This window comes from Haliotis rubra, unplaced genomic scaffold, assembly GCF_003918875.1.
Source record: "Haliotis rubra isolate DU_JTF1 unplaced genomic scaffold, ASM391887v1 Scf30, whole genome shotgun sequence".
NCBI lineage: Eukaryota > Metazoa > Mollusca > Gastropoda > Lepetellida > Haliotidae > Haliotis > Haliotis rubra.
In genome coordinates, this window is record NW_025766969.1 from 2,269,947 (window position 1) to 2,295,003 (window position 25,057).

Here is a 25,057-nt window from a genome sequence, read left to right on the forward strand (position 1 = left end):
TTGTAACTTATAGTTGGTCTGCCACGCATAGGATTACTAGTTTTAACATTTTCTCAGTGACCATGTAATAAGGTCTTTGTTTTTTCATCTTTTCAAAATTCAATTACAAACAACTGAAAACTGCCATTCTCAACGGGGTTTAACAGCAAGCAATAGTGAAATTCGGGTTATTTTCTCTTTATCCATTATAACATGTACAGCTGCTATAGCAGGGATACTCTACAACATATATATAGTCTCCCTGTATATAGTAACCATTACAAATGTACAATTGTTTCATTGGGATCAGATATATGTTGTCTTAAAAAAGAAATAAGAATTTGTTGTACGAAAACCTACAAAAATATATTTGTCTATAAATGTTCGCTGGACATTCAGGAGGTTCATACAAATATATCTCGGGTTATTGCCTTGAGTAAATACACCGTCCCTCTCAATGAATGTACATGTACTTGGAGGGGTAAACTGCTTTAACGTTTGTCCAATTTTCTCATTAATGTTGCCGAACTCCCATTAAAATGCCAATGATATTTATGTCGGATATGTAATTAAGACTCTATGGATATGTTGTAACATGTCGGAAACTGTATGAAATGATGATGAGAATACAAATATTTTTGGTAAGTCTCTCTCTCTCTCTCTCTCTCTCTCTCTCTCTCTCTCTCTCTCTCTCTCTCTCTCTCTCTCTCTCTCTCTCTCTCTCTCTCTCATTAAAATGCTAATGTAATGATATTTATGTCGGATATGTAATTAAGACTATGGATATGTTATAATATGTCGGAAACTGTATGAAATGATGATGAGAATACAAATATTTTTGGTAAGTCTCTCTCTCTCTCTCTCTCTCTCTCTCTCTCTCTCTCTCTCTCTCTCTCTCTCTCTCTCTCTCTCTCTCTCACACACACACACACACACACCAGGGATTGGGATAAAGAACTTTGACAATGTGCTTATTTATTAGTCATTTTCTGAATTTATAATAGGCCACTGCCCTTGTATCAATAGAAAATTTCAAAATTTTAATGGGCCATTTTTTATTCTAATGTTCAAAATGGTCCATGATCTCTGCCTTATCCAATCTCTCTCTCCCCCCACCCCCTCCTCCACACACACACACACACACACACACACACACAGAAAGTCACACACATATATTTTATGTGACTTTTATATATATAGTTGTCAGTCAGTCATGGTCTTTGGAGTCCGACGTCACAAAGTGAAGTAAACTGGGTTCCAGATCCCTTTGCGAGTATCAGTTTGCGTAAATTGTGATAATAGAGACGAAGCCCAGCAGAGAATTGAGGTCCTATTGAAATATATCCGACTGAAATTATCATTATAAGGAATAAATGCAATAAAAAAGCCAGTGAGTACACATATTCCAACATTTATATAGTTTCGATGGTATGCTATCCTTTAACAATTTTTTGCCATTTAAATATTTATGAGAACATCAGTATATTTAGTGTCATGGCGGCGCCCAGTGATAATGTTTTCGACTGCGTTTCGTCACGTTAACAAACTGACGTTGTTATCATAGCCATCGGCACAAAGGAAAGGAAAATGGCTAATAAGGTGAAAGTGTCACTGACACACGGCAAGGCGCTTGTCTGGAATGCAGAAGGTAATGAGTTTGATACTGTGTATTTACATTGATTGGTTGACATCGTGGTAAGAATTACCTCCCTTTACTTAGCAGACGATGGTCAAAAAATGAATTTCCCCAACAGAAATCACTACTTCATTCATTTTTCAAGTTTCTGATAGCTGACCATGAACTGTGTAACTACAGGTATACTTCATTCTCTCTATACTCTTCTCATAATTAATAAATATGAAAAATAAGGCTGATAAGGGACCGTTCAAAATTTATGGCTAGGGGTGGTGATGATGATTTTTATGGAGAAGCATGTACAATGTGAATGACCCCCCCTAAAGTTTATGTACAAAATAAGTGACCTCCCCTGCATGTCATGTACAAAATCAATGACCCCCCTCCCCTTCCCATAATTTCTAAGCATAATTTTAAAATATTTTTATGTACAAAATTGATGACTGCCCCATTGATGGTAATGAAACACATGTCACAAACCATGTAGTAATTAAATATACGATCATCTTATTGTCATTTTTAAATTCGTCCTTCAGATGTCCGCATTTTGCGTGAAGATTACCGCATTGTAGGAACATTGGTTGGATGTCTTCCTCGTGCCCCTCGTCAGAATGTCCACCTGGGACTACCTGTGCAGCTGATGCCTGAAGAAACTCAACTGCTTATCAGTAAAGGTTGTACAGATCCATGTACCTCTAGATCAGGAAATATTTGATAGTATAACATCAGAGCACTGCTCTGTATTGATTTTGGGTAGGGGAACGGTAACTGGGCAGGTAAATTACTGAGATTCACTTGCCCACATTAGATTTGTTATTATTTGCTCACCAATAGCCTGTGCAAACTTGTGTCTGTTATTGGTGATGTTATCGGTGCTGGGATTATCTGATTATTTGGGGTCCAAATCCAGATTTGCCCTGTTTATAATTCTTAGTTCTTCAGAACCATACCTGTGCACATTGGTTTCATCAAAGTTGTATACTTTGCACTATTTCAGGCTTTCACCTCACCTCACCTCACCTCACCTCAGGGACCCGTGAAGATCTGGGGTAGAATAGGTCTACAGCAACCCATGCTTGCCACAAAAGGCAACTATGCTTGTCGTAAGAAGCAACTAACGGGATCGGGTGGTCAGGCTCGCTGACTTGGTTGACACATGTCATCGCATCCCAATTGCGCAGTACAATGCTCATGCTGTTGATCACTGGATTGTCTGGTCCAGACTTGATCATTTACAGGCCGCTGCCATATAGCTGGAATATTGCTGAGTGCAGTAAAACTAAACTCACTCACTCACCTCACCTCACCTCAGGCTGAGGCATTGTGATAAACTGTTCAAAGTGACATTCGACCACGCTCAGTTTCACACTCATGCTCTAACCAGCAGTGTATATTACTGATGTGTTATGTCCTACAACCATGTATTCTTCCATTGCAGGTGTTGTAGAGTTAGTTGATGGTGGAAGTCTCCCAGAGCCAGACGAGAAGAAAGCTGAAGCATTCAGAAATATGAGAAATGAAAACTATGAGGGACAGGTGATCATCTTTAGTTGTTCTATTTTGTTCAGTGATGAACAAGTATTGGACGCATCTGCCTCAGAATATCTCATGCCAGAGTATTTTATAACATACAATTCATAACAGCCATTTAACAGAGCACTACTCTAAGGTTTTGTCATGAATGTAATTTTTCCCATGGTAGATATTAACTATGCAAAAAAAATTGACATGAAATATGTGCTTCCATAGACTGCCTCAAAGTGACCCTAAGGAATTCTCTGCATGAGGTTACATGGCCCAGGTGACATGATAGAAAATAAAAATCACGAAAAGGGTTTGTGTTTACACTTTCTCCAAAATTATCATTCTTGCGGGGTTTGTTTTCACTGAATTGAAAATATACCTTCTCAAGGTGGACCCCTATTTGGAATATTATTTTTCAAGATCAGTACGATTTCCAGGGGCCCATTCCACAAAGTGATCAAACTATGCCTGTTGTAAGTCTGTGTTAAAGTAACACTTGTCTTAGCACACTTGTCTTTACAGGCTATAAGTTGTAAACAGTTCAATATTTCTTTGAATACATATCAGACAAGTTGCCTTTTGCTGTTCAGTAGTTTTTTATGTGTATATTTTTGTTTCTAAATCAGCAATTTTGTGTTAGGTCTATATGAGGGTAGGGTTTGCTTCATTGAACATCACTAATAAATTGTTTAACATATCTTAGTGATACTTGTTATGCACAACAAGCAAGTGGTTCACTGGTACTCTTTGCTAATCAAGAATAATTAAGTGATTACGTTTTGTGTTTGTATGACAGCCAATAAAAGATGTACCAATGAGGGTAGGCATCTTTTCTAACTCATCAACTAATAAACTGTTTAGTATACTTCATGAAAAGTTGTCACTCAAGTCAGGCAATTTTTCAGTTTTTTCCATTTAAGTTTTCAAAGATCAGTCTCATGATATAATATATTTCACTCCAAAATGATACCTATGCATGAGGTGAAATTGGGTTTACGATGTGCTTGAGAATATTTCGCTCATATGACGCGTTCATGTGTGTGTATGTGGGGCTGCTTGTACTAGCCCAGACTTAAGTTGGTTTTATAGTGCTAGTCCACTGAGATACATATGCATGAAGATGTGATGACGCCTCCTTTGGAGTTTTCATTATGTGTTTCATGTCCTCTTACCCCAATTGCGTAGATCGATGAGCATGCTGTTGATCACTGGATTGTCTGGTCCAGATTGATTATTTAAAGACCGCCTTCATGTAGCAGGATTATTGCTGAGTGTGATGTAAAACTTAACTCACTCACTCACTCCATCATGTTTTTCATTGTATATTTGTTCAGATTGAATCCTTCAGACAAGATCGAAAACGAGAAATTTATCGCCACATGAGTAAAATAAGAGAAGGAAAGAAAGCAAAGAAGCAAAAGCTATTGGAGGAGAAGAGAAAAGCAGGGGAGGAAATAGCAGAGGATGAAGAAACAGAGGAAGAGTTTGATGTGGAGCAAATCCCAATTCCTGCCATTGCTGAGGACAACTCCATGATTCAGACCTTCACTCGTAACTACAAATTCTTCCAAGAAAAAAGTTCTATATTTGTCCTTGTGAGCTTATGTTTGAAAGTAAAATGATGTGTTGGTTAAGCGTTTGTTAGCAATAATGTGTAGGTTGAACTACCTACTTGAATGACTAATCGAGTTTTACACAACTTTGAGCAGTATTTCAGCAATATAGCAGCAAGGGACTCTGGAATTGTGATCCAGACATTGTACCACCCACCTGGTAATGAATAACCTGTCATGAGTAGAATCTAGAATCACTAGAGTCTCCCTTTTCCTACTTATTGATTTTATGCCAGATCTTGTTTGGTCTGACTGTAACTATTATCAGGGTTCGACTTGGTACCCATTACTCTATTGAATGACATATGAGTCAACTTTTTTTTATCAAGAGGTCAGGCAAGATGCTGACTGCACATTGAGTGCCGCTGGTTTGAGAAGGCCAGACTAGATTATTTAAAAGCTGTTCATGATATAGCTGGAATATTGCAAATGTAGACTAAAAACAATATTCACTGAATTGATGGTGAAGTGATAGTGTTGTTATGCAATTTCAACTGCAGTGACATCATTGAAGATGACTTGGTTATTATTTGTCACCATGAGCAAGTTTGTGAAATTTGGAGCTTCTGTATAGTATCACTGACACAGAGAGCATAGATGTAATATTCATACTGTCTTGCCCAGTGACATCAAATATATCTCCTATCTCAAAAAGAAGAAAAATTTCTTTGTGGATGCATATACTAAACAATATGATCACCAGGAAAGGGGGTTAACAAACTTGACATATTAAAGGGTTGTTTCATTCCTTTGAATGTATATCTATGCTTATTTGTAGAAAGTCCATGGCAAGATGAGCTCCAACCAGTGACAAATGAGTGGAAGTACCCCCAGTCAGAGCATGAACGCCTCCGGTGTCAGGTGTTCTCATACCTGTGGGGCAGAGGCTACTATATGACAGGTGGAGGGAAGTTTGGGGGAGACTTCCTTGTCTACCCAGGTGAGCAATTTGCTTAATCAAGTTTGAAAAATATGTGGAGTTGAAATTATTGTTATCAAAGACTAAATCATGTTTATAAGATATGTCTTATTAATTTCAATCACCAATATATATGGTTAAATCCAGGATTGAAAAAAGGCCTTATCCCCTTTTTGTCCAGATTTTGATCAGTTTGACTAACAAAAGCTGGAAAATTAAATATTGTGAACACTGCAAAACATCTGAAGATTTAGCAATCAAAAAAAAAAAAGCTCTTCCTTTATTGCCTTCCAGGTGACCCATCACGCTTCCATTCATTCTACATTGCTATCTGCAAACCCCACCAAGAGAAGCTGACTGCTTTGGATATCATATCCATGGGTCGACTGGGATCTAACGTCAAGAAGACTGTTCTCCTTTGCTCTGTAGACAGTGAGGGTAAAGTTGTATGTACATCACTACAGTGGACCGGTATCAGCTGATTGCTGATACCGGTCAGTGGGATGAAGATGTGTTCAGTGGTCAGTCCTGGAGAAGGTGATGATTTCCTGAACTTGGGAATCTTTGAGTCACAATAGCAGAACATGTGTTACAATATGTCAGTAGATTGGATCCAGTATGATGACTATCCTAGATTTCTGCACAATTCATGAGCGCACCGAGACTTCAATAAGATTCATACTGGAATAATCAATCAATTCCCATACTAGCCAATATTTTAAATAAGTGAAACAACTGACATCCAAGTGTGCTTATATTGAACTTATTTACTTGGCGGGATATTCACGTGTTACAAGTAGCTGCAAGATTGTTGAAGTGTTTTGCAGACATTACTCACGAAGGGATGTTTATGATGAGTTCTGACTGTAGCTACCTAAACTGCCTGGTTCACTTTAACCAGACTAGTACACTTGCTTATAATTCACCCGATTTCCCCAGAGTTATAAAAATAATAAGACTAATATTTTGTGGTGAATAAAATACTCTATATTCTTTCCAGCCAGCTTGGTTATACTTCATTGAGTGTGGCTGAGTGTTTTTATATGCTCCAGCTGTGTCAAGTTGCATCCCTTGTTTGTGACAGGATCCACCTGCCACACTCCAGATTAACCCTGATAAAGATCTTTTGCTTGTCACCACCATACCTACACTGAGGGGTATGAGTGGTAATGGTTAGAGTCATTGATCACTTTGGCGTTTCCTTCCACTTTATATTGAAACATGTTGATATTTAAAAGAAACCATTCAAGATAAATGCAAATACCATTTGGTTGGTATGGAAAAGAGTTTTGCAATGTTTGTGTCATGAAAGCTGCTAATTGAGATTATGTCCAACTGCTTGTAATTGTACATTATAAGTTGTTCACTGGTCACAGGGCATGGGTTGATGTACCCTCGATGTTTGTTTATGTTCCCTGAGCCTGAAGCAACTGTGGCTGAGTGGGTTAGATGGCTGACTTTGTCTGCTGGCGATTAGGTGCTCGACTTGCCAGCACACAAGTGTGGGTTCAAATCCTGGATTGGACTCAACCCAGCGAAAGTACTACATTCTGTACTTTACTGAGAAAGTGTAGTCCCAAATATAACGTGTTATATTTCAGTTTTGTCATAGCTTGATACAGGAGGAAAGCCTATGGTCAAGACATTCTCCACTGTGGTGGAGCCTCAATGACATGGATATGGTGCCGTCAAACCTGGAAACACTCAAAAGGCAAATCTTGCATGGCAAAAAGGATGAGCACATAACTGACTGGGTCAGAACTGTGAGACATGGATAAGCAGTCACTGAATAGTACTTTCATCCAGAGATTACTAAGTGACAGAGTTAACCAAAAATCTTGTATCAAGGCAAGATATAACAGCAAATACTGAAATGGTTCTTTGCTTATTATGCTTCTTCACACAAGGATAGACAGCAACTTGGCCAAAACTTTCTCCACAACTTTTCCCCTCCTTAACACATGTCAAAATTATGACAAAACCATGTAATTTGCTTTGTAACAGTTTATTTGTTTTCAACACTTAGCATTCACTAACAATGACAATGAATAGCTTTCTTCATGAACTTAACATGTAAAAACATTTTTACGCCTTACAAGTCTATGACTGTCAAGGTCGTTTTACATGTTAAGTTCTTGTAGAAGAGATAAAACATTCACAAGATTCATTCATACTCCATAAAAATGTCCCATCATTTTGTCCATTTCTATATTAAAATAAACTATTTGAATCAAAATAGTCAGATTTTCATTAAAAATTTCATGCCAATCAATCCTGTCAACATGTTCAATTATTGTAAATGTCACATTTACAAATGAATAAAATAATGTCTCTCATAATGCAGGATTTCATGCACATGTGTCTTGTTCACAATCATGAAACATATGTACAAGAGTGAACAAAGATGCATTCATACTTATCTCATTCTCACACTAAAATTCTTTGGTTTTGAAAGACTCTTTTGGCAAAGAAAATAAATACTTCTGGTATGGCAGTACAAGATAACTTTAGGATGGATTTCAATACTGATTCATTTGATTCCATAAATTAATTTTGGATTGATGTATAGGTCATTTCGTAATGAACACATCTGAGTGATCTGCAAGTGATCTATATGCTTGACAGCAAAAAATAATGTTCCATGGAGGAATGTCTTGTAATATGATATGCATTGTTGAGATCATCACATAATGCAACTGTTCTGTAAAGAGAACCTAGTATCAAAACTGAGATTCACATCCTGAAATATTGCGATTGTCGCTTTTGTTTGCATCGTCACCTCAACAGAAATATTGTGGTAAATTGTTGATGCCAGCACCTTGTCATAATGAACACATTAACCGTATTGCACTTTCGTCATCTGTTGATGGTCAGCTCAAGCTGCATTAACTGTATGGATGGATTAGCTTTGTCCAGCAAAGCTTCTACAGGGTGAAGTTTTGGCAGGAGTCACCGCTATAACCGTCTAAGATTTCTTTTGCTCTTTTTCGAGCCTACTGAGTCCAGTTTAGATTTCTTGAGTGCCACTGGCACGCAGTTCCCGAGATCCATGATGCTCACAGAAACACTTTACACAGAAATCAAATTTACAATTGTCACTCGTACACACACCACGATCACAATGGGTCTTGGCTGCAGAATTACACCTGGGACAATGTCTTAATGTGTCGTCACTTTTCAGAGAAGAAACAACCTGAAATCAGATGTTTGGCACTTTTAGTTTCATGTAACACACATTTATTTCAAATGACATGGCAGAAAATAATTATCATAAAGCATTCTGAATACAAAATAACTTTACCATAAGTTATGATCTTGGTTTTCTCTTCCTTGCATTACAAACCTCTTGTTTAAGTTGTCTTGTATGATGTATCGTGTTACATACCTGAGAATGCTGAGTAAATAGGTTGACAACTGGCATTTTCTTTGGTGAGCGTGGTGTGTGTTGAACTGATGTCAGTAATCCCCCTGGTGTCAGATGTCGATGTCCAGTCTTCGTCTTCCCAAGGTTCTCCTGCAAAACAAAATATAGAACTTTTTAGAATTGAAGACACTAATACTATGATAATGCTGTGAACTTGCATATGAAGTTGCAGTTACACGAATATATCCTGCTTCAGTGACAGGTCACAGTTACAGGGAGAACATGTTAAGATGGTGGAGAAACCTACCTTTCCGACAGAGGCTGCTCTTGATTTGAGAGATTTGATGTACTTGTGACATCTAGCACTAGCTCTGTTATCTGTGTCACAAATAGTTTTCCATTGCCGGGATACAGCTCTAATCCTGCAAAGGACATGACATTTAATATATGTGGAATAAATAATGCATATTTTTAACAAACAAAAGAAAAATGTATGTTTGACAATAAAACTAAAACAATGAATTGCAGCAATGTATATCATTGTTTCATACCTTTTATGAATTAATATTTAAAGTTCATCTGAAATTTTTTTTAAAAACCCACAAAACTTGATAATGGAACAGCGACTGGTGAAGAAAGATACAATATTGAAAGAAGTTGTTTACTCCATGCGTTGTTCATTGTATATATTGTTTTCATATTCCTTTACCATACCTGCACAATTCCTTTGGTTCCAAGTATGACAGTACAAGAGACACTCCTTCAATGCTCCTTGCATGCATTTCATTCAAAATGTCAACTTTCTCCAGTCCCACCTTCCTCCCAATAAGACGGTCAGGCTCTTTAGGGGAGAAGTGTTGGATGACATCATGTATGCCAACAGAATCCAATTTGTCAGCTAAACCTGATGCACCAAAACTGGAGTCCAGATCACCAGATTCAAATTCCAAACTGTATCTTGGAAAGTCAGAGAGGCGCTTATGCCGCTTCTCAAACACTTCTTCCTCTTCAGGAATTAGCCAATCATGTTCAAGAGAGGCTGAAGAGGCACAGTCAGTGTCACATGTCATATCGTCACATTTTGAAAATTGTAATGGATAAGCATTATCCTCGGGCAAGTCACAGTCTGTTGAAACCAAGGGGGTGGTTTCAAGAAAAGCTGTGTCATTTAAAAGGTCTGTTGATGTTTTAGTATCTTCCACAAGGGAATCAGGATAACCACTGTCATTTCCAGGTGAATACAAACTCAATGGGGAGAGTATTTTTGATGCCATTGGAGTACTTGTGCTAATTGAGCGACTCTTGATTACATCAGAAAAGTCATTTGAATAGTCCATTTTGCTGATGTGAAGAGCAGGCATTGACACCTTCCGAGATCTCTGGTACCCTGTACTTGCCATCTGAAGTAAATGAAACAAAAGTTTGTTATAACACAGTTAACATCATAGGATGAAGATATTAATTTTTTTTACATTAAATATATACTACTGTTACCATTACAAAAATTCCAAATTTACATATATACACTGATAAACCAAAAAAGTAAATGTCACAATTATTGAATTGTGAAATGATAGCAATGTCATAACAGTTGCTGCTTTGGTAATAACCATGCAACATATCAAATGTTAAATACATCAGGTTGAGTAGTGTTTTTAAGGCACCAGTAACAATCTAACACACTAAGCATTAATCTCTCACCACACTTGTGAGTGACTGATTGCGCACTAACAGGTGGACACCTGCAGCTTCTGGGGCCATGTGTTCCATATTACATCATGGCTTTGCATTTTCTTGTTTGTGTACCGATGAGCCGAATTACTTGGGGTCCCATTCCACTGGGCACTCTTTAAGTTTAATCTGATATATTTTCCGACTTAGATACTATAAAAAAATCGTGTATGTTTGATGTATTAGCATGTTTACTTAGTGTTAGTCAATGACGAACCTGACTTATTGCTATACAAATTTTGGTTTAATATCACTTTTGCCAACATCGGACATCTTAAAAATAGTTGGGGGTAAGACTTCCGCCCGTATCCCCCCCAAAAGTTTAACAATGAGGACAAAGGCCAATAGTTGTAAGAACTACACTAGTAAAGGAAAAATATCTTGAATGATGACGCTCGAGAATCTTGTGACCCCCGCCCACCGTCACATTGTCCATGTTGGGGCGCGCCTCCTGACCGCCATGAAATACTTTGGGCAAAATGTACACCAAGATTTGAATATTTTATGCGATCCGACATCAAATTTTGTCTGTAGTTCAGATACATACAATTTTACAGTCTAGTATCAAACAATATATTTCATAGCTAAGATTTTGAAGTGAAACCAAACCGCTCGTGCCTGTTCAAGCCAAGCGGGAAGGACTTCGCGAGGTACTCACCATATCGAGAGATATATCCCTTTGTAGTAAGAAATGTTTGTAAAATTGGTAAAAAATGAGTTCAAGTGGTCAACAGCATTTGACAAGGGCCGCTGAAGATTAATATCATAGCTCATGTAGTGATCCTCGAGAAATATTTTTGCAGCGTACACCACGAAGCGCATTCATAGTTCAAATCGTTCGCCACATAACACGCGACCAATCAAATCGCTGGAATTCGCAATTGTTTATCTCGCGAGATACACAACGTATAACGTGATTTGACGAGACCACTGCTTATGTTTGTCTTTCCGGTGTAAACAAGAGCACGTGAATTACAAAGTAGGAGCACATATAAAACACACATTTTTCAAGCTTTGTTTCTTGGAAATGTAAAAGTAATCCACTTGTGAAATAGAAAAGAGTAAAATGTTCTCCTTGCGAAAGATGTTTTTATTACCATGTCAGTGTATAGTAATGAAATTGTCCGTATTTCGCGCATTTTATGTTGAACGGAAAGAAATGACTAATGGTCAGCAAAGAGGTGATGTAAAATAGAATTGTTGGATGTACCTTGGCAGTATTGAGTAAGATTGTGGGTTCTTTTCTGATGTTTTTTGCTACAGTTTGAATGCTAGTACATGATCAGGCAATTTTTTTTGTTAACAATGATCAGTTGTATGTTGCCCAGCGTGTATGAATCGTTTTGTCCCCAGAATACCTTGTTGTCATTTCTTAAAAAGGTCCTTATTATACCATTTCAGAAAAAGTCATATAATGGAGCAGTCCGGGAAGGAGACTCCTGGTGGTACGACTAAACAACAAACGATGGTTTACATTTGTGGAGGTAAATTGCACTGTAGATGTTCATATACTAGTACAAGATAATAATATAAATAGATACACTATTATTTCATGTAGACTTGGTTGACAGTCCTAGAAGAAGTTGCCAGGCTGACAAGGAGGGATATTTGTATATATCAACATGTTTCAATATAATTTGTTTGGTACAACAGTATGAAGGCCTAGGTAATAGTTGTAGGTGTTACCTTGTTCACTTGCTTGGACTATCTAGCTCCAGTATCAGGACCAGAAATAAGGAACATGTGACACATTTCTAATTTATACCCTTCATTGTCAACACATGTTCTTGAGCTAATTCTAAGAGTACTTCTAATTATGACAAGCACACTTTTATTGTTTTACAGTTGTAACTAATCTATACAGGGCTATTGTTTTCAAAGGGGAATTAGGATGTCTCATTTCAGTGATTTTGCCAGCTTCTGGTTAGAGGGCTATTACATCACCTTGAGGAATCGGTTTTGTAAGGATTCTGACCCTGAGTGGCTGACTATCTGTGAAAGGATGAACAGTGCTCTTTATGAAGGGTGTTTGTTCTAGGGTTTAATCTTAATGCTCAAATTACAATCCTTCTCATGATTCTGCTTGGACCCCAGAGAAGTAAAAAACGTGTTGCCTACCACTGAGGTTAACAAATATTAATTTGTGTCAGATTGTACATGTATTTGGTACACATTTCCTGACTTTAATTTTCATTAAAAAAAAAGTCAAGTCCCAAGATATGTTACCACTCTTTCAAAATGTCTATTTTTTGTTCCCCTCATTTCTTAATAAATGTACTACCCCATCGCCGAAATACCTTAGTTGTGCGTGCAGCATTAAATAAACCAAATAACGTTATTTTTTATCAAAGGTATCAGATGATAAATACACTTGCCTCTTGGATTTATTTTCTACTCTACTTATAGTATACATGCCATGTTTACAGAAAGTAGTTTGTTCATATTGAACAATTGGATCTTTTCTTTTGATTTTTATCCATGAGTAAGTCATAAACATGGACTGTTTACCAACTGGTGATATGAAGATGTGTCAAACTGTGTTGATCTCCTTTTGTAACCAGTATTGGATGTTTAATGTATTGTTAAGGCAATAAACCATCACGATAATCTCTGTGTAAACTGCTATTTGATGTTATCAGAAATCACATGGGATGGGAGATCCACAAAAACAGTTCATATCTGGTGGAAGATAGAAATGACTGCAATGTTATTCAATACCAAGTTTTTATATAGTGTTTTCCCTCTATACTGCTTATAAATTAAAGAGAAAAACAACAATATTTTGTTTAGGAATAAAAAAGACAAACTAAATCCCATCTGATTTATTGCCTCCTTAAACAATAAATACAGATGACATTCTTAGTTAACTGAACACAGGTAGTTACAAAGTACATTATTAGTAGGATGGCATTTATTGCCCTGTGCTACTAGCAAGGTGTTAAGACTGCATAACTGCAATTGAACAAGACACAATACTTTTTATTGGGGCTGCGTTCTCAGGAAATGTCTGGTGGTGATCCTTTCCAGACACTGATCTTGTATTGTACTTCTATTATTGACTTTATAAGGTTTAATTATTCAAATATTGTCGGCAATATTCTTTTTCTATTTTTCCCTGTCTTTCTCATTCAATATGGAATAGCATATTTAATACAGAAGACTTGATACTAATGATTTGAATATGCATGTGATGTGATCTGCCATAGGTGATTTATTTGATGAAGAAATGTTTCATGTTGTTTTGTATTGAATATATTTTATTGTCTGAAAATACAAAGGCATTGGACATAGGACACTGCTTATTGCCACCTTTTCTGTATATACAGTTAAACATATTACATTATGGAAGTACACAAATTACAACTGGCACTTGTCATTCTGGAAATCTACTGGAGAGTGAAATAGGTGTACATCTCATACATATGCATATTTTAGTAAAGTATTCAAATAAAGATCATGATAGGTACTGAATCTGCAAGTCACTTGAATATGTTTGTGTACAGACAAGAATATATTTGTGTTCAGTAAAACATTTTGGTTTGTTTCACCCAATAAAATACTACATAGAAATTTGTTATACAAGACTGTCACCTGCTGACAATAATATGAGATGCAGATTGCTTTAATTTGAGAGGTGACAAACTATCCCTTGCCCCTGATTCTAGATTATTCCATTGGCTTTGTGTATCTATAACGGGATCTTTTAAACATAGATATCAGTGCAAATGATACATGAAGATCATAGCGTTGGGAGACACAGATGGTGGTATAACATCAGTTACATATTATGATGAACTTTTCTGATCAATTGTTTCATAAATAGTTACAAAGTGCAGTGTCTGTAATATTGTGAGAAAGAGGATGTGATTAAGATATCTGTACAAATGATGCATGAAGATCATAGCGTTGGGAGACACAGATGGTGGTATTAGATCAGTTACATATGGCGAGCATTTTAGATCAATAGCTATATAATTAGTTACAAGGTGCAGTGTCTATGATATGATTTAAACATATTTTATTCATTTAAGTCATGAATGCATTGGCCAACAAGCTATGACAAAGAGGATGTGAATAAGATGTTTTTGTGTGTTGTTAGTCAAGTTTCAATGAATTCTGATGTCTGATTACTGAATATGAAATATGTATTAGAACCAAGTTACATGGATCTAATATACTTGCTATGAAATGAGTTTTTTAACTGCTTGTGTGAGATATGATACTTTCCTTGATGTTTATTGGTATTTTGTAAATTCAGGGATTATGATAATCCTGCCTTTCTTCTGACGTGTAGAAATTGTGTCACCTGTTAATTTGCAAATAATCTGTGTTTATTCATATTTTACTTATTGGCAGAGCTGGCTTTTCTTTTTATCTGGCAAATCAAAATAGGTGTAGTTGTTATAGTTTTTCAAATGGTCTTGATAAAGGATTCTGGATTTGTAATGTCTGTTTTGTGATTGCAAATATTTAATCATGTGAAGTAAACTATTGAATACTTTGTTTCAGAATGCCACCAGGAAAATGAGATCCGAGCACGTGATCCAATCCGATGTCGTGAGTGTGGCTACAGAATAATGTACAAGAAGAGAACAAAAAGAAGTATCCTTTGTTTTAACAGTGTTATTCATTCAAACTAATTTTTTGGTCTCGATAGCACACTACCAACTGTTTGGCCCCCAGTAAGTTATTGCCATAAGAAGTCGACTCAATTAGATCAGGTGGTGAGACTCTTTGTCTGAATGTAGGTCACATTGCTCTAGTGGTGTTGATTGTGGCTGCTGGCTCCAGTCACTGACTTGTCTGGTCCAGACAATTAATTTCAGACTGCCATGGTATTGGTTTGAAATAAAAACATTCACTTACTCCTTCAGTGAATTCAGCTGAATTGTTAGTGCATGTAAACTGTAGTGTGAACATTTTCAGGAAAGTATATATTCTATGAAACATCACCACTACTGCCATTAATCAAGTAAGCAAGTATATTTACAAACAATAATTTATTATTATGTTACATAAGTAGAGTTTTGCCAATTCATGTAAGACATCACAAATATGAATGAAATATTCGATTTTTTTATTTTGGGTGTAAACATTAAGTGTTATTACTGTAAAATGTTTGAGTATGGTGTTCACAGATGCTAACTCACAGCTGGCTGACTGGTTATTAGTTTAAGCTTTCTTGCTCTTATTGTTAACTGAATAATCCAAAGTATTTTAGCAAATAAACTCAATCTTTTAACATCTCTTGTGCAGGCGATGCATATGTATACATAGCTGAGACTAGAACTGATCCATATCTGTGATTTGATCTTTTAGATCTGCAAACCAAACACTGATTTAGTCAGTTATATGATTTCAGGTTTCACCTAAACTGGTAAGAATCACTACAACTCACATCAGGTTATTATCTCCAGCATTTAACTGATTTAAGAGCATGGGATTTAACTGCAATGCTTTTGAAATCAGTGTAAATCCAAATTCAGTCTGAAAAGTGTATGGATGTTTTACTTCCTTAACCATTTCTCAGTGATTGTATTTGATGCTAGGTGAAGACTGCAGATATCTCTTTTCATCATTTATCATCTTGGTGATCCTGTACAAGTCATCTTAAGCCTGCGGCTGCCTCCATCATCTGTTCTAATGGTCATTCTTTACCTGATGCCAAGGGGGGTGGGGTGTTAGTATTTGCATGTTTCTGTTAGTTGCAATAAGATGGTAATTCTTCTAAATCAGTCAAATAGGTCATTTTAAGAAAATATACTTGTGAGATATGTCTGATGTGTACTGTAGGCATATGTTTTATGTACAAGTAGTAAATTGTATAAATCATCAGGGAAATAGTCATGGTTCTTCAAGAAGGTATATGAGAGATAACTATGATGCAATGTGTGTGAACTGCAGATACAGGAGAGATAACATAATAATCATTGTAAATCTCCCAAGAAGCAGTGAATGCCTTTTGACACAACACAGGAAATACCTTCAACACCAGCTTTCCATGCCTTTATATAAGAACATGTTTCTGGTTTATTGGCTTCTTTTAGACATATTATATTATATTTTGGTCTGATTATCTATCTAAAGAAAAGCTCATGAAGATTGGGTTAAATCAATGTCAGTGGATCTGGCTAGCTATTCTCGAAACGTTCGCAGCCCTATGAACTTCTTAAGCCCATTCTTAACACATTGGCTACAATCAAAGTTAAGAATACTTATGGCTACGAACGTTATGAGAATAAGGGCCCAGGATTCCAACTGCAAGATCAAGTAATACTTGCACATGCTCTTGTAAAACATTAATTTGCATTATGTCTGTTTTCAATGTATTTCTTACAAAATATTCATGTCTGTCATCAAAGTGTAAATAAATCCTTATCATTTATTGCTGTTTTGTGTGTTACGTGTTGTCAAGAATTTTGGAACACCTGAAGTTTCTTTCAGTGTGTTGAGAGGTGGAAAAGCTGAGTCATTTCTCCAACCATAGTTTTAGCTACTGTAATGTACTTTGGACACAGCTGATCTCTGGGCTCCAACATTATTAGTTGAGCTAATGCATCTTTGTGAATTATTTGACAGTTGATGCTGAGAAAACAATGCTTGTGACTGGCTAAAATGTGAATATATGACCAGACTACTTGTGTTTCATTGTACCGGATTGGTAGGTTGCTCATGTTATCAACCACGTCAGTTTATTATGTAAGCTCAAGGACATGGGTTGCTCAGTCAGCGGAAATGTTGGCCATGGGGGATACTAGAAACCTACTGTTGTGGGTTCGAATCCTGGTTCACCCTGATTATGTCTTTTGGTTTGTCAGCACACTACCGTTTCACCAAAGCGGTCAAGAGCTGAGACCTGCTTCACTGTCAGCTTTCCTCGACATGAAGATGTAACTGGAATAACGTTAAAATCAGTATTTAACCCAACCCAATCACTCAGATGCAAAATCCCTTATTGAAATATCACCTTGATATAGGTGTGATATGCTGACTGAAATGTTCATTTATTCGCTCAATGACTTGGTGAAGCAAGTGTGATGTTTCCATACTTCAGATTATCTTTTTGGTTCTCATACATAATGATTAGGTGTGTAACTGTATTGTATTACAACACCCTCCAACACCCACCACAGATGACTGATATTGCACCAACTTTTAACCAAGCGATCTTGGCGCAAAGATGATCGCAACGCCAAGCCAAGAGCCACGATGTCAAAATATTTATTTCTGGAACATTTACTTTTAACAGGCGATGTTTTTAGGTTGAAGTAAAATGTTTTGCTATGGATCTTTTTTGGTTAAAATCGTATTTGACTCTGAATAGTATAGGGAACTTTACGAGATTTGTGTGTGTAACACATAGATGGGTCTAGGGAACTTTACGAGATTCGTGTGTGTAACATAGATGGGTCCAGGAATTTTCAAGGTGAACCCCCTGAACCCCCCTCTGGATCCGCCATTAGATTACCAATAGAAAACAGATACATGTAGAATACAACTGAATCATTTTGTGTCGGTAAAAGTACCCAGACAGCTGTGATCTACAACACAACCTGTCAACACCTGTCTTCAACCCACGCCGGGAGTTACGAGGCCTATCTAACATTCTGTTTCAATTGACGAATGGGGGTCATGTCAAAAGCCACTTGGATGAATCGGAGCAGAGTAAAGGGAGCATCGTTGACGGTTGCTTGCATTATGTTGACCTATCACAGTTTTAAACCTATAGAATATGTATATCAATTCGTCGTTCTTGTGGTCGACTGTGGGTAATTTATTTCGTTTACAATGTACAATTCAAACGGGGGACAAATGTGTTTGAAATGTCCCCGTATGGTGTCCCTTTATCAGACAGTAATCTGTTGTAAAAACAAGGTATCTCCTCAAAGGTGGGAAAACCCCTTAAGCTAATCTTAATCCGGATTATTACTTGAGGGAAGATATAGATTAGAAAGTTCAAAGGTTAGGAAAATATACGTTTATTAACATAATCCCAAACAGCGGATGTCCGAAGCAACAGTAAAAAGAAGTTGAGTCCCGTCTGACCAGTTAGGTAAAGACCTGTAATTAAATATTGACCTGTTTGACCAAAGACTATAGATTGACAGATGTGGCATCTGTCCTTCCGCGTGAAAAAAACATTGCTGGAAGCGTTTGTAAAATACTTACTCTCCTCATGGAATATTCTTCCGTATCTCTTAATGGTTCTATTAATTAATTGAGTGAGTGAGTGTAGTTTTACGCCGCACTCAGCAATATTCCAGCTATATGGCGTCCCTCTGTAAATAATCGTGTCTGGACCAGACAATCCAGTGATTGTCAGCGAGCCTGACCACCCGATCCGGTTAGTCGCTTCTTACGACAAGCATGGGTTACTGAAGGTTCATTCTAAGTTCTAACCCGGACCTTCACGGGTATATTAATTAATTGATTTAAACATGATGCAGTAATGCAAGTCCTGAAACGAAGTAAATTAAGCTTATGCTTACTTGATGGTGGAAATTTCTTGTATTCCATTCACAAACGCCAAGTAATGATGTAAAATGTCACACGGAAGACTTTCAATGTTTTAAATTTGGTTAATTGTTTCTTAATGTATAATGCAGTGAGTAGGTGTAATTTTATGACACACGGCATTTGAGTTCAAAGCCAAATGTCAGCACAGCGGGATCCCCTCCTCAGCTTCTGTTTGTTCAGAGTGATGCGTAGCGCTTGGCGTTAGCATCTTGACACTGAATCTCAATTGTTAATTGTGACGGGAATTATCTGATGTAGACATTTACAATAATGTCCCCAAATAATCTCCAACAGTACCATCATGAAGATGCAAGGGGTACAAGTCCAACAATACCCTCCTGAATCTATTATACTACCAACAGGAATAAGAGAGTTGATAAAATATAAGTGAAGGTGTAATGACGATGAGGTGTGACGATCAATATCTGGCGTGTCCCCCATGCTGGTCGCTATATGTTCGACACTTTGATGTCATATTGTTCATGAACTTATTTATATATATATAATATTTATATATTATCAATCACCATCAAAAACGTCAAAAGATGGTATACTTGCTGCTCCGTCCGTCGTTCGACATTAAGGGGTGTATGACGAAGATTTCAAAATAAAAACCCCCAGTATGATTTGATATTGTTAATGAAATAAATAATATTTCGATAAATAACTAGGGATAAATTAAGTATGTGTAATAGACAAAACAAAAACCATAAAGAACAATAAGTTGCAATTTACAAAAACGGGTTTCCGTGCTCTCAAAAGACGGCGGGCTCACAACCACAAATCTGAATCAACTACATTGAAACGGGGCACCTGCAGATCAGAGTGACCTCCCTTAGTTCCTGCAAGAGACGATTGTCTTTCAGTCTTGTTCATTTCAGGGAAATGAGAACGGAGGAGTTGTTTGACGAAGCGGAGAAACTGGAGAGGTTGGGAAAGAGGGATGAGGCATTACAATTTTACACACAGTTTATTGAAGATGCATCGATAAGGTTGAAAAACCTCAATGACCAAAATGAAAGGAGCGCACTGTAAGTCCTCAGACTCGGAGATGGAGAAATGAAACTATGTATACCATCCGCAACAGGCATGTTTTGTTCAACATGTCAGATCTTTGATAATAATTATTTGTTGATTTACAAATCTTCCTATTTGCACCACTAAATATTCCGTATCTCTAGCTACAAACAACAGTCCCAATCAGCAGGCGTATTTGAGGGGGCAGGCGTATTTGAGGAGGAAGTGTTAATGTTTGTAATTTAAACGTGTCTTGAATCAATAGGAAAGGAAGGGTTTTAAAATGGTACATTAAACGACTGACATTCATTATTTGTCAGCATAGTTTTTTTGAATATGGAATGTGTTCTGCTTGACTATTATACATGACATCTGTGACACTTGTCCTGTTTGACGTAGACATATATTATATAGGGCAGTACGTATACAAATATAGATATGTAAACAACATATTCAGTTTATCATGAACTTTATCCTTAAGACTGAGCGACGATATTATTGTAGTTACACATCTGAGGTCATGTCCTGATTCAAAATTAGACATGTAGACAAAGATGACATGTATTTATGCTAAATGTGAATTGTAAGGTAGTATTTTCTGATTGAAGGTTATCTTAAATGACTTTGATGTGATTAATCAGTGAGGTGTACACCTTTTTGCGTGAATTGTGTAGTGGTTTGGCTATTTTGAATTCCCAATATTATTCAATAATAAGTACAGGGTTATTTTCAAAATGACCACGAACACATTGTTCAACATGTCCATCGAAGACGACCAACTGATCACACATTTGGTATGTTTTGCACCTGATATTTCATAACAAATATCTGTAACAGTTGTTTAGGCATGTGATCAGTTGATAGCACATAGCACAGTTCCAACAACACCAACAGGGTTGTATATTTAAGTTCATTTTGAATCAGATTTCCGCTGACTTCAATGTCTTCACTGTCATTAAGGGAGATGCAGTGGTGCTCCCGTGGGTGCTAACATCACAAAGAAACTCAGAGTAAGACTCACTGCTGACAAGCTAGATAATCGTTTCTGCTCATTCCTTGTATGTCTGATGAATCCATGTTTATGAGTGAGTTAGTTTAGTTTTACGCAACATCACGGCGGGAAATATCAGAAATGGGCTTTGCACATTGTACAATGTGGGGAATCGACCCTGGGTCTTCGGCATGAAACAGTGAACACTTTAACCATTAGGCTATCCCTCCGCCTCCATGCTTGTATGAGTCAAGAACATGCTGATATTTATGCACAAATTTGCTACACTTTAGACACTTAAAACCGTGGTGAATGGCAAGTGATACAAGTAAATACAAGTGAATACAAGTGAATACAAGTGATCTGCTTCACACTATTCTTACATCCAGCATCCTTTCTCTGAGTCAGTCTAGTCAGTTTTTTCAATCACCACAGTATCAAAGGATGTGTTATCAAAAGCATATAAACAGCTGGATTAGTAAAGACAATACACACAGGTATCACTAACATTCAAATGTTATGTGTTATATATTTGATTAGTGAAATGTGTAGAACTAATGATTGAAACTGATGCTTTTTATATTTTATGTAATATTTCATGTGGCCACTTTGTTTTTTTCGGTTATCGGACAATCTGACAAAGGTATATGTGACCATTTTCACCTGTTACTACTCTCATTTGTACTGTGTACAGTTGTATAGGTAATATGTCATTGTAGTATGATGAGGAAGGACTGAAGTCCTTCCTTGAAAATCTCAGGAGTCAAGCTGCCAAACACGGTCACCCATCCAAGGACTCTCCGCGAAACAACATTGCTTAACTTCAACTGATGTGTGACCTGAGCTCTATGCACAGAACCACACACCACCATCACATTAGTTACATCTATTATGACATGCATTATGAAATTAGCAATGCTGTATTTTAATTTTTTTTCTACTGATATTTGCTGCAGACCTATTGTTCTAGAAAAAACAAACAATCAATGAAGCATGAATGGGTTGATGCTTGTACATGTACAAGTATATATAGTGGCTAACACTTGTCAGCAATTTAGATGCCACGCCATGATTTGGCTAGTAGTGACACATGTGTGTGCATGATAGGGAAACTAGTTATACAAAAAGTACAGGTATTTGGTATTGACAAGCTTTAATATGTTATTTTATTTTATGGTATGCGAAAGAGTTCAAGCCATTGTTAGTTTGATCTTGTTGACTGACCCAAATTTACTCTACATTTCAATTTGATCACTTCTCATTCCAAATGATTGATGACTGAATCCTTGATTTTTCTATATCTTGTTTCAATTGTAAACTGTGATTGAATTCTGAATTCATATACATTTCTTCATCTTTTCAGTCAGAAAAAGCTTGGACTTGCTTACAACAATCGTGGATTTATCCTGTACCAGAAAGTGGATTTTGATGAAGCGATTAATGACTATACAAGAGGTCTAGGCTGTGACCAACATATGTCCTTCACCTTCTACAACCGTGGGCTTATACACTACCGACTTGGTAGGGTGCTGTCTTAAAGAAGCGTATTGTTTTGAAGGGTTGCTGGAATAGCCTATTGGTTAAAGCTGGACTTGCCCAGCGGAAGACCTTGGTTTGTTTATATGGTAGAATATGTGAAACTCTTTTAAAGTGGCCAGAGGTATGATCTTTTGAAAAAAATAAATAAATGTTTTTATTCCATATATGCATCAGGGAAAAAGGAAAACATCTTTTCATTGCTTCTGGTGACTGTTGAATAACACTTCCCACAGCACTATAGTGACTTTAGTTTTACACCACTTTTAGCAATAATCGAGTAATATCATGGTGGGAATACGCCAGAAATGGGCTTCACATATAATACCTATGTGGGGAATCAAACATGGGTCTTCAGCACGACAAGCGAACGCTTTAACCACTAGGCTTCCCCATCACTATAACAAGTTATCTGGGTTCTTAGAAAGTTTTTAAGGGGATGGTATGTCCTATCAGAGACCATATAATCTATTATATGGTCTCTGGTCCTATTCAGACCATTCACAATGGACACTGATGAAGGACAGTCATTTTCAATAATATTTACAATCCAAAAGTGTATCCCTTCTTCACTGCTATTTTAAGTAATAATTCCAAAATAACCAAAAACAAATGGATTATGATGTTGGGTGCTTATAAAATTACTCTCAGGTTCATTTTACTGGATGTTTGTAAACATTCTTACAGGTTGGTAAGAGAAATATTGGAGCAGGTGGCTTGATACAGGAAATATGATCTATTATTTCATGCCTGAGAAAGCAAGGACATTGTCCAAGATCTGTTTACTTTCCATATTACACCAGTTGCATGTGTTGTTTATTACCACAGTAAGCGCACATGTTGTTCTTTGTTCTTCATTTCTGTATTTCTGTTGTGTATTTGTGAACAGTTCTTGTATTCATATGTTTAACTTTTCAAAAATGTTATCCAGATTCCCTATTGTTTTTTTATAACATGATTGTACTGACAATTCTTATTGCTTTAATAACATAAAAAGTGTTGGTTTTGTTTACTTCATGTTGTCAATATGAAAACATTCATTCACTTGAACCTTGTTAATTTTGAATTATATCATACTCTGAGCATGTTACATTTTGTGATTGAATATGATTGGTATAGCTAAATGATTATCTTGTGCACATCGCCAGTACTTTAAAAGCATTTTGGTTAATTGTTTAGGAGCACTGTTGATGATGCAGATGTCCTCTTGATACCTAAGGCATTTTATGTTTTCCTATTTGTGGTTGGGATTTTTTTACATATCTTTTCACAAATGCCATATAAGATCAATACTTTGATGGGTTTTGTCTTGTGACTAATGCTTTGGGGTTATCAATTTTGTACATAAAAGTATGTTTAAAATTATTTTTAATTTTTTTTTTTTTTTTTGTATATGCTTTTCCATAAGAATCATCATCACCCCACCCCCCGAGCCATAAATTATGATTGGTCCCTTAGCTTGTAATTAATTTGAGGATGGGATGGGGGATCAATTATAGCTACCCTGAACTGAAAATCATTTTCATGTGTCATGCTTTTGAGATAATTTAAGAATGTATTCCTCATTTTTTCAGAAAAGACCCAAATTGTTCTTACATAATTTGGTGTGTGTGTGTGTGTGTGTGTGTGTGTGTGTGTGTGTGCCGTGCGTGCGTGCGTGCGTGCGTGTGGTGTGTGTGTGTGAACGGTCCCTGAAAGACTATATACTGAGTAATAACAACGAGGAGTACTTCTCTCTTCATCCTGGCCTGCATTTTGTTGTAGGGAGGTTTGATGAAGCAATCAGTGACATGAAGCAAGCCCTGTCTATTGATCCGGAGTTTGAGTCAGCACAGATCTGTCTCAAACAGTCAATGGACGATCTCAACAAGAGAAAGACAAACATCCACACCTGATGGTAACTCGACCTGCAGCTAAAGGGAGATAACTGGTCAGACTGAAGGGAGATAACTGTCTTGATTGTTGAATGTGCCAAGATGTCATTTTCAATTGATCAACATTGTGTTAAGTTTACAGAAGTTGTGAAAAACAAACAGCTGGACAATTTCTGTTTCTCAGAGATGGGGTTCATTCATGAAGATCTGTTACAGGGAAAATGACCTTTTGGATTTTTTTAAGAATAGGCCAGAAATGGATCTATTTGGCTAAAGATGTCAGCCAACAGATTTATTGTAGGTCCAGAAACATTTTGACCTTTTCCCCAGGAACAGCTCATGCTGAACACGAAAAA

The 25,057-nt window shown here is 36.8% G+C and overlaps 3 protein-coding genes across 4 annotated transcripts; 2 read left to right on the forward strand and 1 right to left on the reverse strand.

Annotated features, from left to right (window-relative positions):
- Positions 1-1,241: 1,241 nt before the first annotated feature.
- On the forward strand, positions 1,242-6,670 carry LOC124282582 (tRNA-splicing endonuclease subunit Sen34-like). Of its 2 annotated transcripts, none has more exons than XM_046718590.1 (6): positions 1,242-1,369; positions 2,152-2,289; positions 3,054-3,151; positions 4,474-4,690; positions 5,531-5,692; positions 5,966-6,670. In XM_046718590.1, the coding sequence occupies exons 2-6, from the start codon at positions 2,256-2,258 to the stop codon at positions 6,151-6,153; spliced, it is 699 nt and encodes a 232-aa protein (XP_046574546.1). In that variant the 5' UTR covers positions 1,242-1,369; positions 2,152-2,255; the 3' UTR covers positions 6,154-6,670. The 2 variants fall into 2 exon arrangements, with proteins under 2 accessions (XP_046574546.1, XP_046574545.1); XM_046718589.1 differs by lacking the exon at positions 1,242-1,369 and adding an exon at positions 1,459-1,627.
- A 990-nt stretch (positions 6,671-7,660) lies between these two features.
- On the reverse strand, positions 7,661-11,659 carry LOC124282583 (F-box only protein 5-like). Its single transcript, XM_046718591.1, has 5 exons — positions 11,425-11,659; positions 9,750-10,435; positions 9,343-9,457; positions 9,057-9,185; positions 7,661-8,864 (listed from the first exon to the last, which is right to left on the reverse strand). The coding sequence occupies exons 1-5, from the start codon at positions 11,425-11,427 to the stop codon at positions 8,679-8,681; spliced, it is 1,119 nt and encodes a 372-aa protein (XP_046574547.1). The 5' UTR covers positions 11,428-11,659; the 3' UTR covers positions 7,661-8,678.
- An 8,459-nt stretch (positions 11,660-20,118) lies between these two features.
- On the forward strand, positions 20,119-25,057 carry LOC124282584 (tetratricopeptide repeat protein 32-like). The gene is made up of 3 exons (XM_046718592.1): positions 20,119-20,314; positions 22,655-22,812; positions 24,592-25,057. The coding sequence occupies exons 1-3, from the start codon at positions 20,169-20,171 to the stop codon at positions 24,720-24,722; spliced, it is 435 nt and encodes a 144-aa protein (XP_046574548.1). The 5' UTR covers positions 20,119-20,168; the 3' UTR covers positions 24,723-25,057.

What these genes read in the sequence shown, in the direction of transcription:
- LOC124282582 (XM_046718589.1), top strand. Translation starts at nt 1,567, where the DNA reads ATGGCTAATAAGGTGAAAGTGTCACTGACACACGGCAAGGCGCTTGTC. An exon ending in GCTTGTCTGGAATGCAGAAG is followed by an intron (nt 1,628 to 2,151) that starts GTAATGAGTTTG and finishes TTCGTCCTTCAG; the next exon opens with ATGTCCGCATTTTGCGTGAA. An exon ending in ATGAAAACTATGAGGGACAG is followed by an intron (nt 3,152 to 4,473) that starts GTGATCATCTTT and finishes ATATTTGTTCAG; the next exon opens with ATTGAATCCTTCAGACAAGA.
- LOC124282583 (XM_046718591.1), bottom strand. An exon ending in GAACCAAAGGAATTGTGCAG is followed by an intron (nt 9,458 to 9,749) that starts GTATGGTAAAGG and finishes TGTCCTTTGCAG; the next exon opens with GATTAGAGCTGTATCCCGGC. An exon ending in GAGCAGCCTCTGTCGGAAAG is followed by an intron (nt 9,186 to 9,342) that starts GTAGGTTTCTCC and finishes TTTGTTTTGCAG; the next exon opens with GAGAACCTTGGGAAGACGAA.
- LOC124282584 (XM_046718592.1), top strand. Translation starts at nt 20,169, where the DNA reads ATGAGAACGGAGGAGTTGTTTGACGAAGCGGAGAAACTGGAGAGGTTG. An exon ending in CAAAATGAAAGGAGCGCACT is followed by an intron (nt 20,315 to 22,654) that starts GTAAGTCCTCAG and finishes TCATCTTTTCAG; the next exon opens with TCAGAAAAAGCTTGGACTTG. An exon ending in GCTTATACACTACCGACTTG is followed by an intron (nt 22,813 to 24,591) that starts GTAGGGTGCTGT and finishes ATTTTGTTGTAG; the next exon opens with GGAGGTTTGATGAAGCAATC.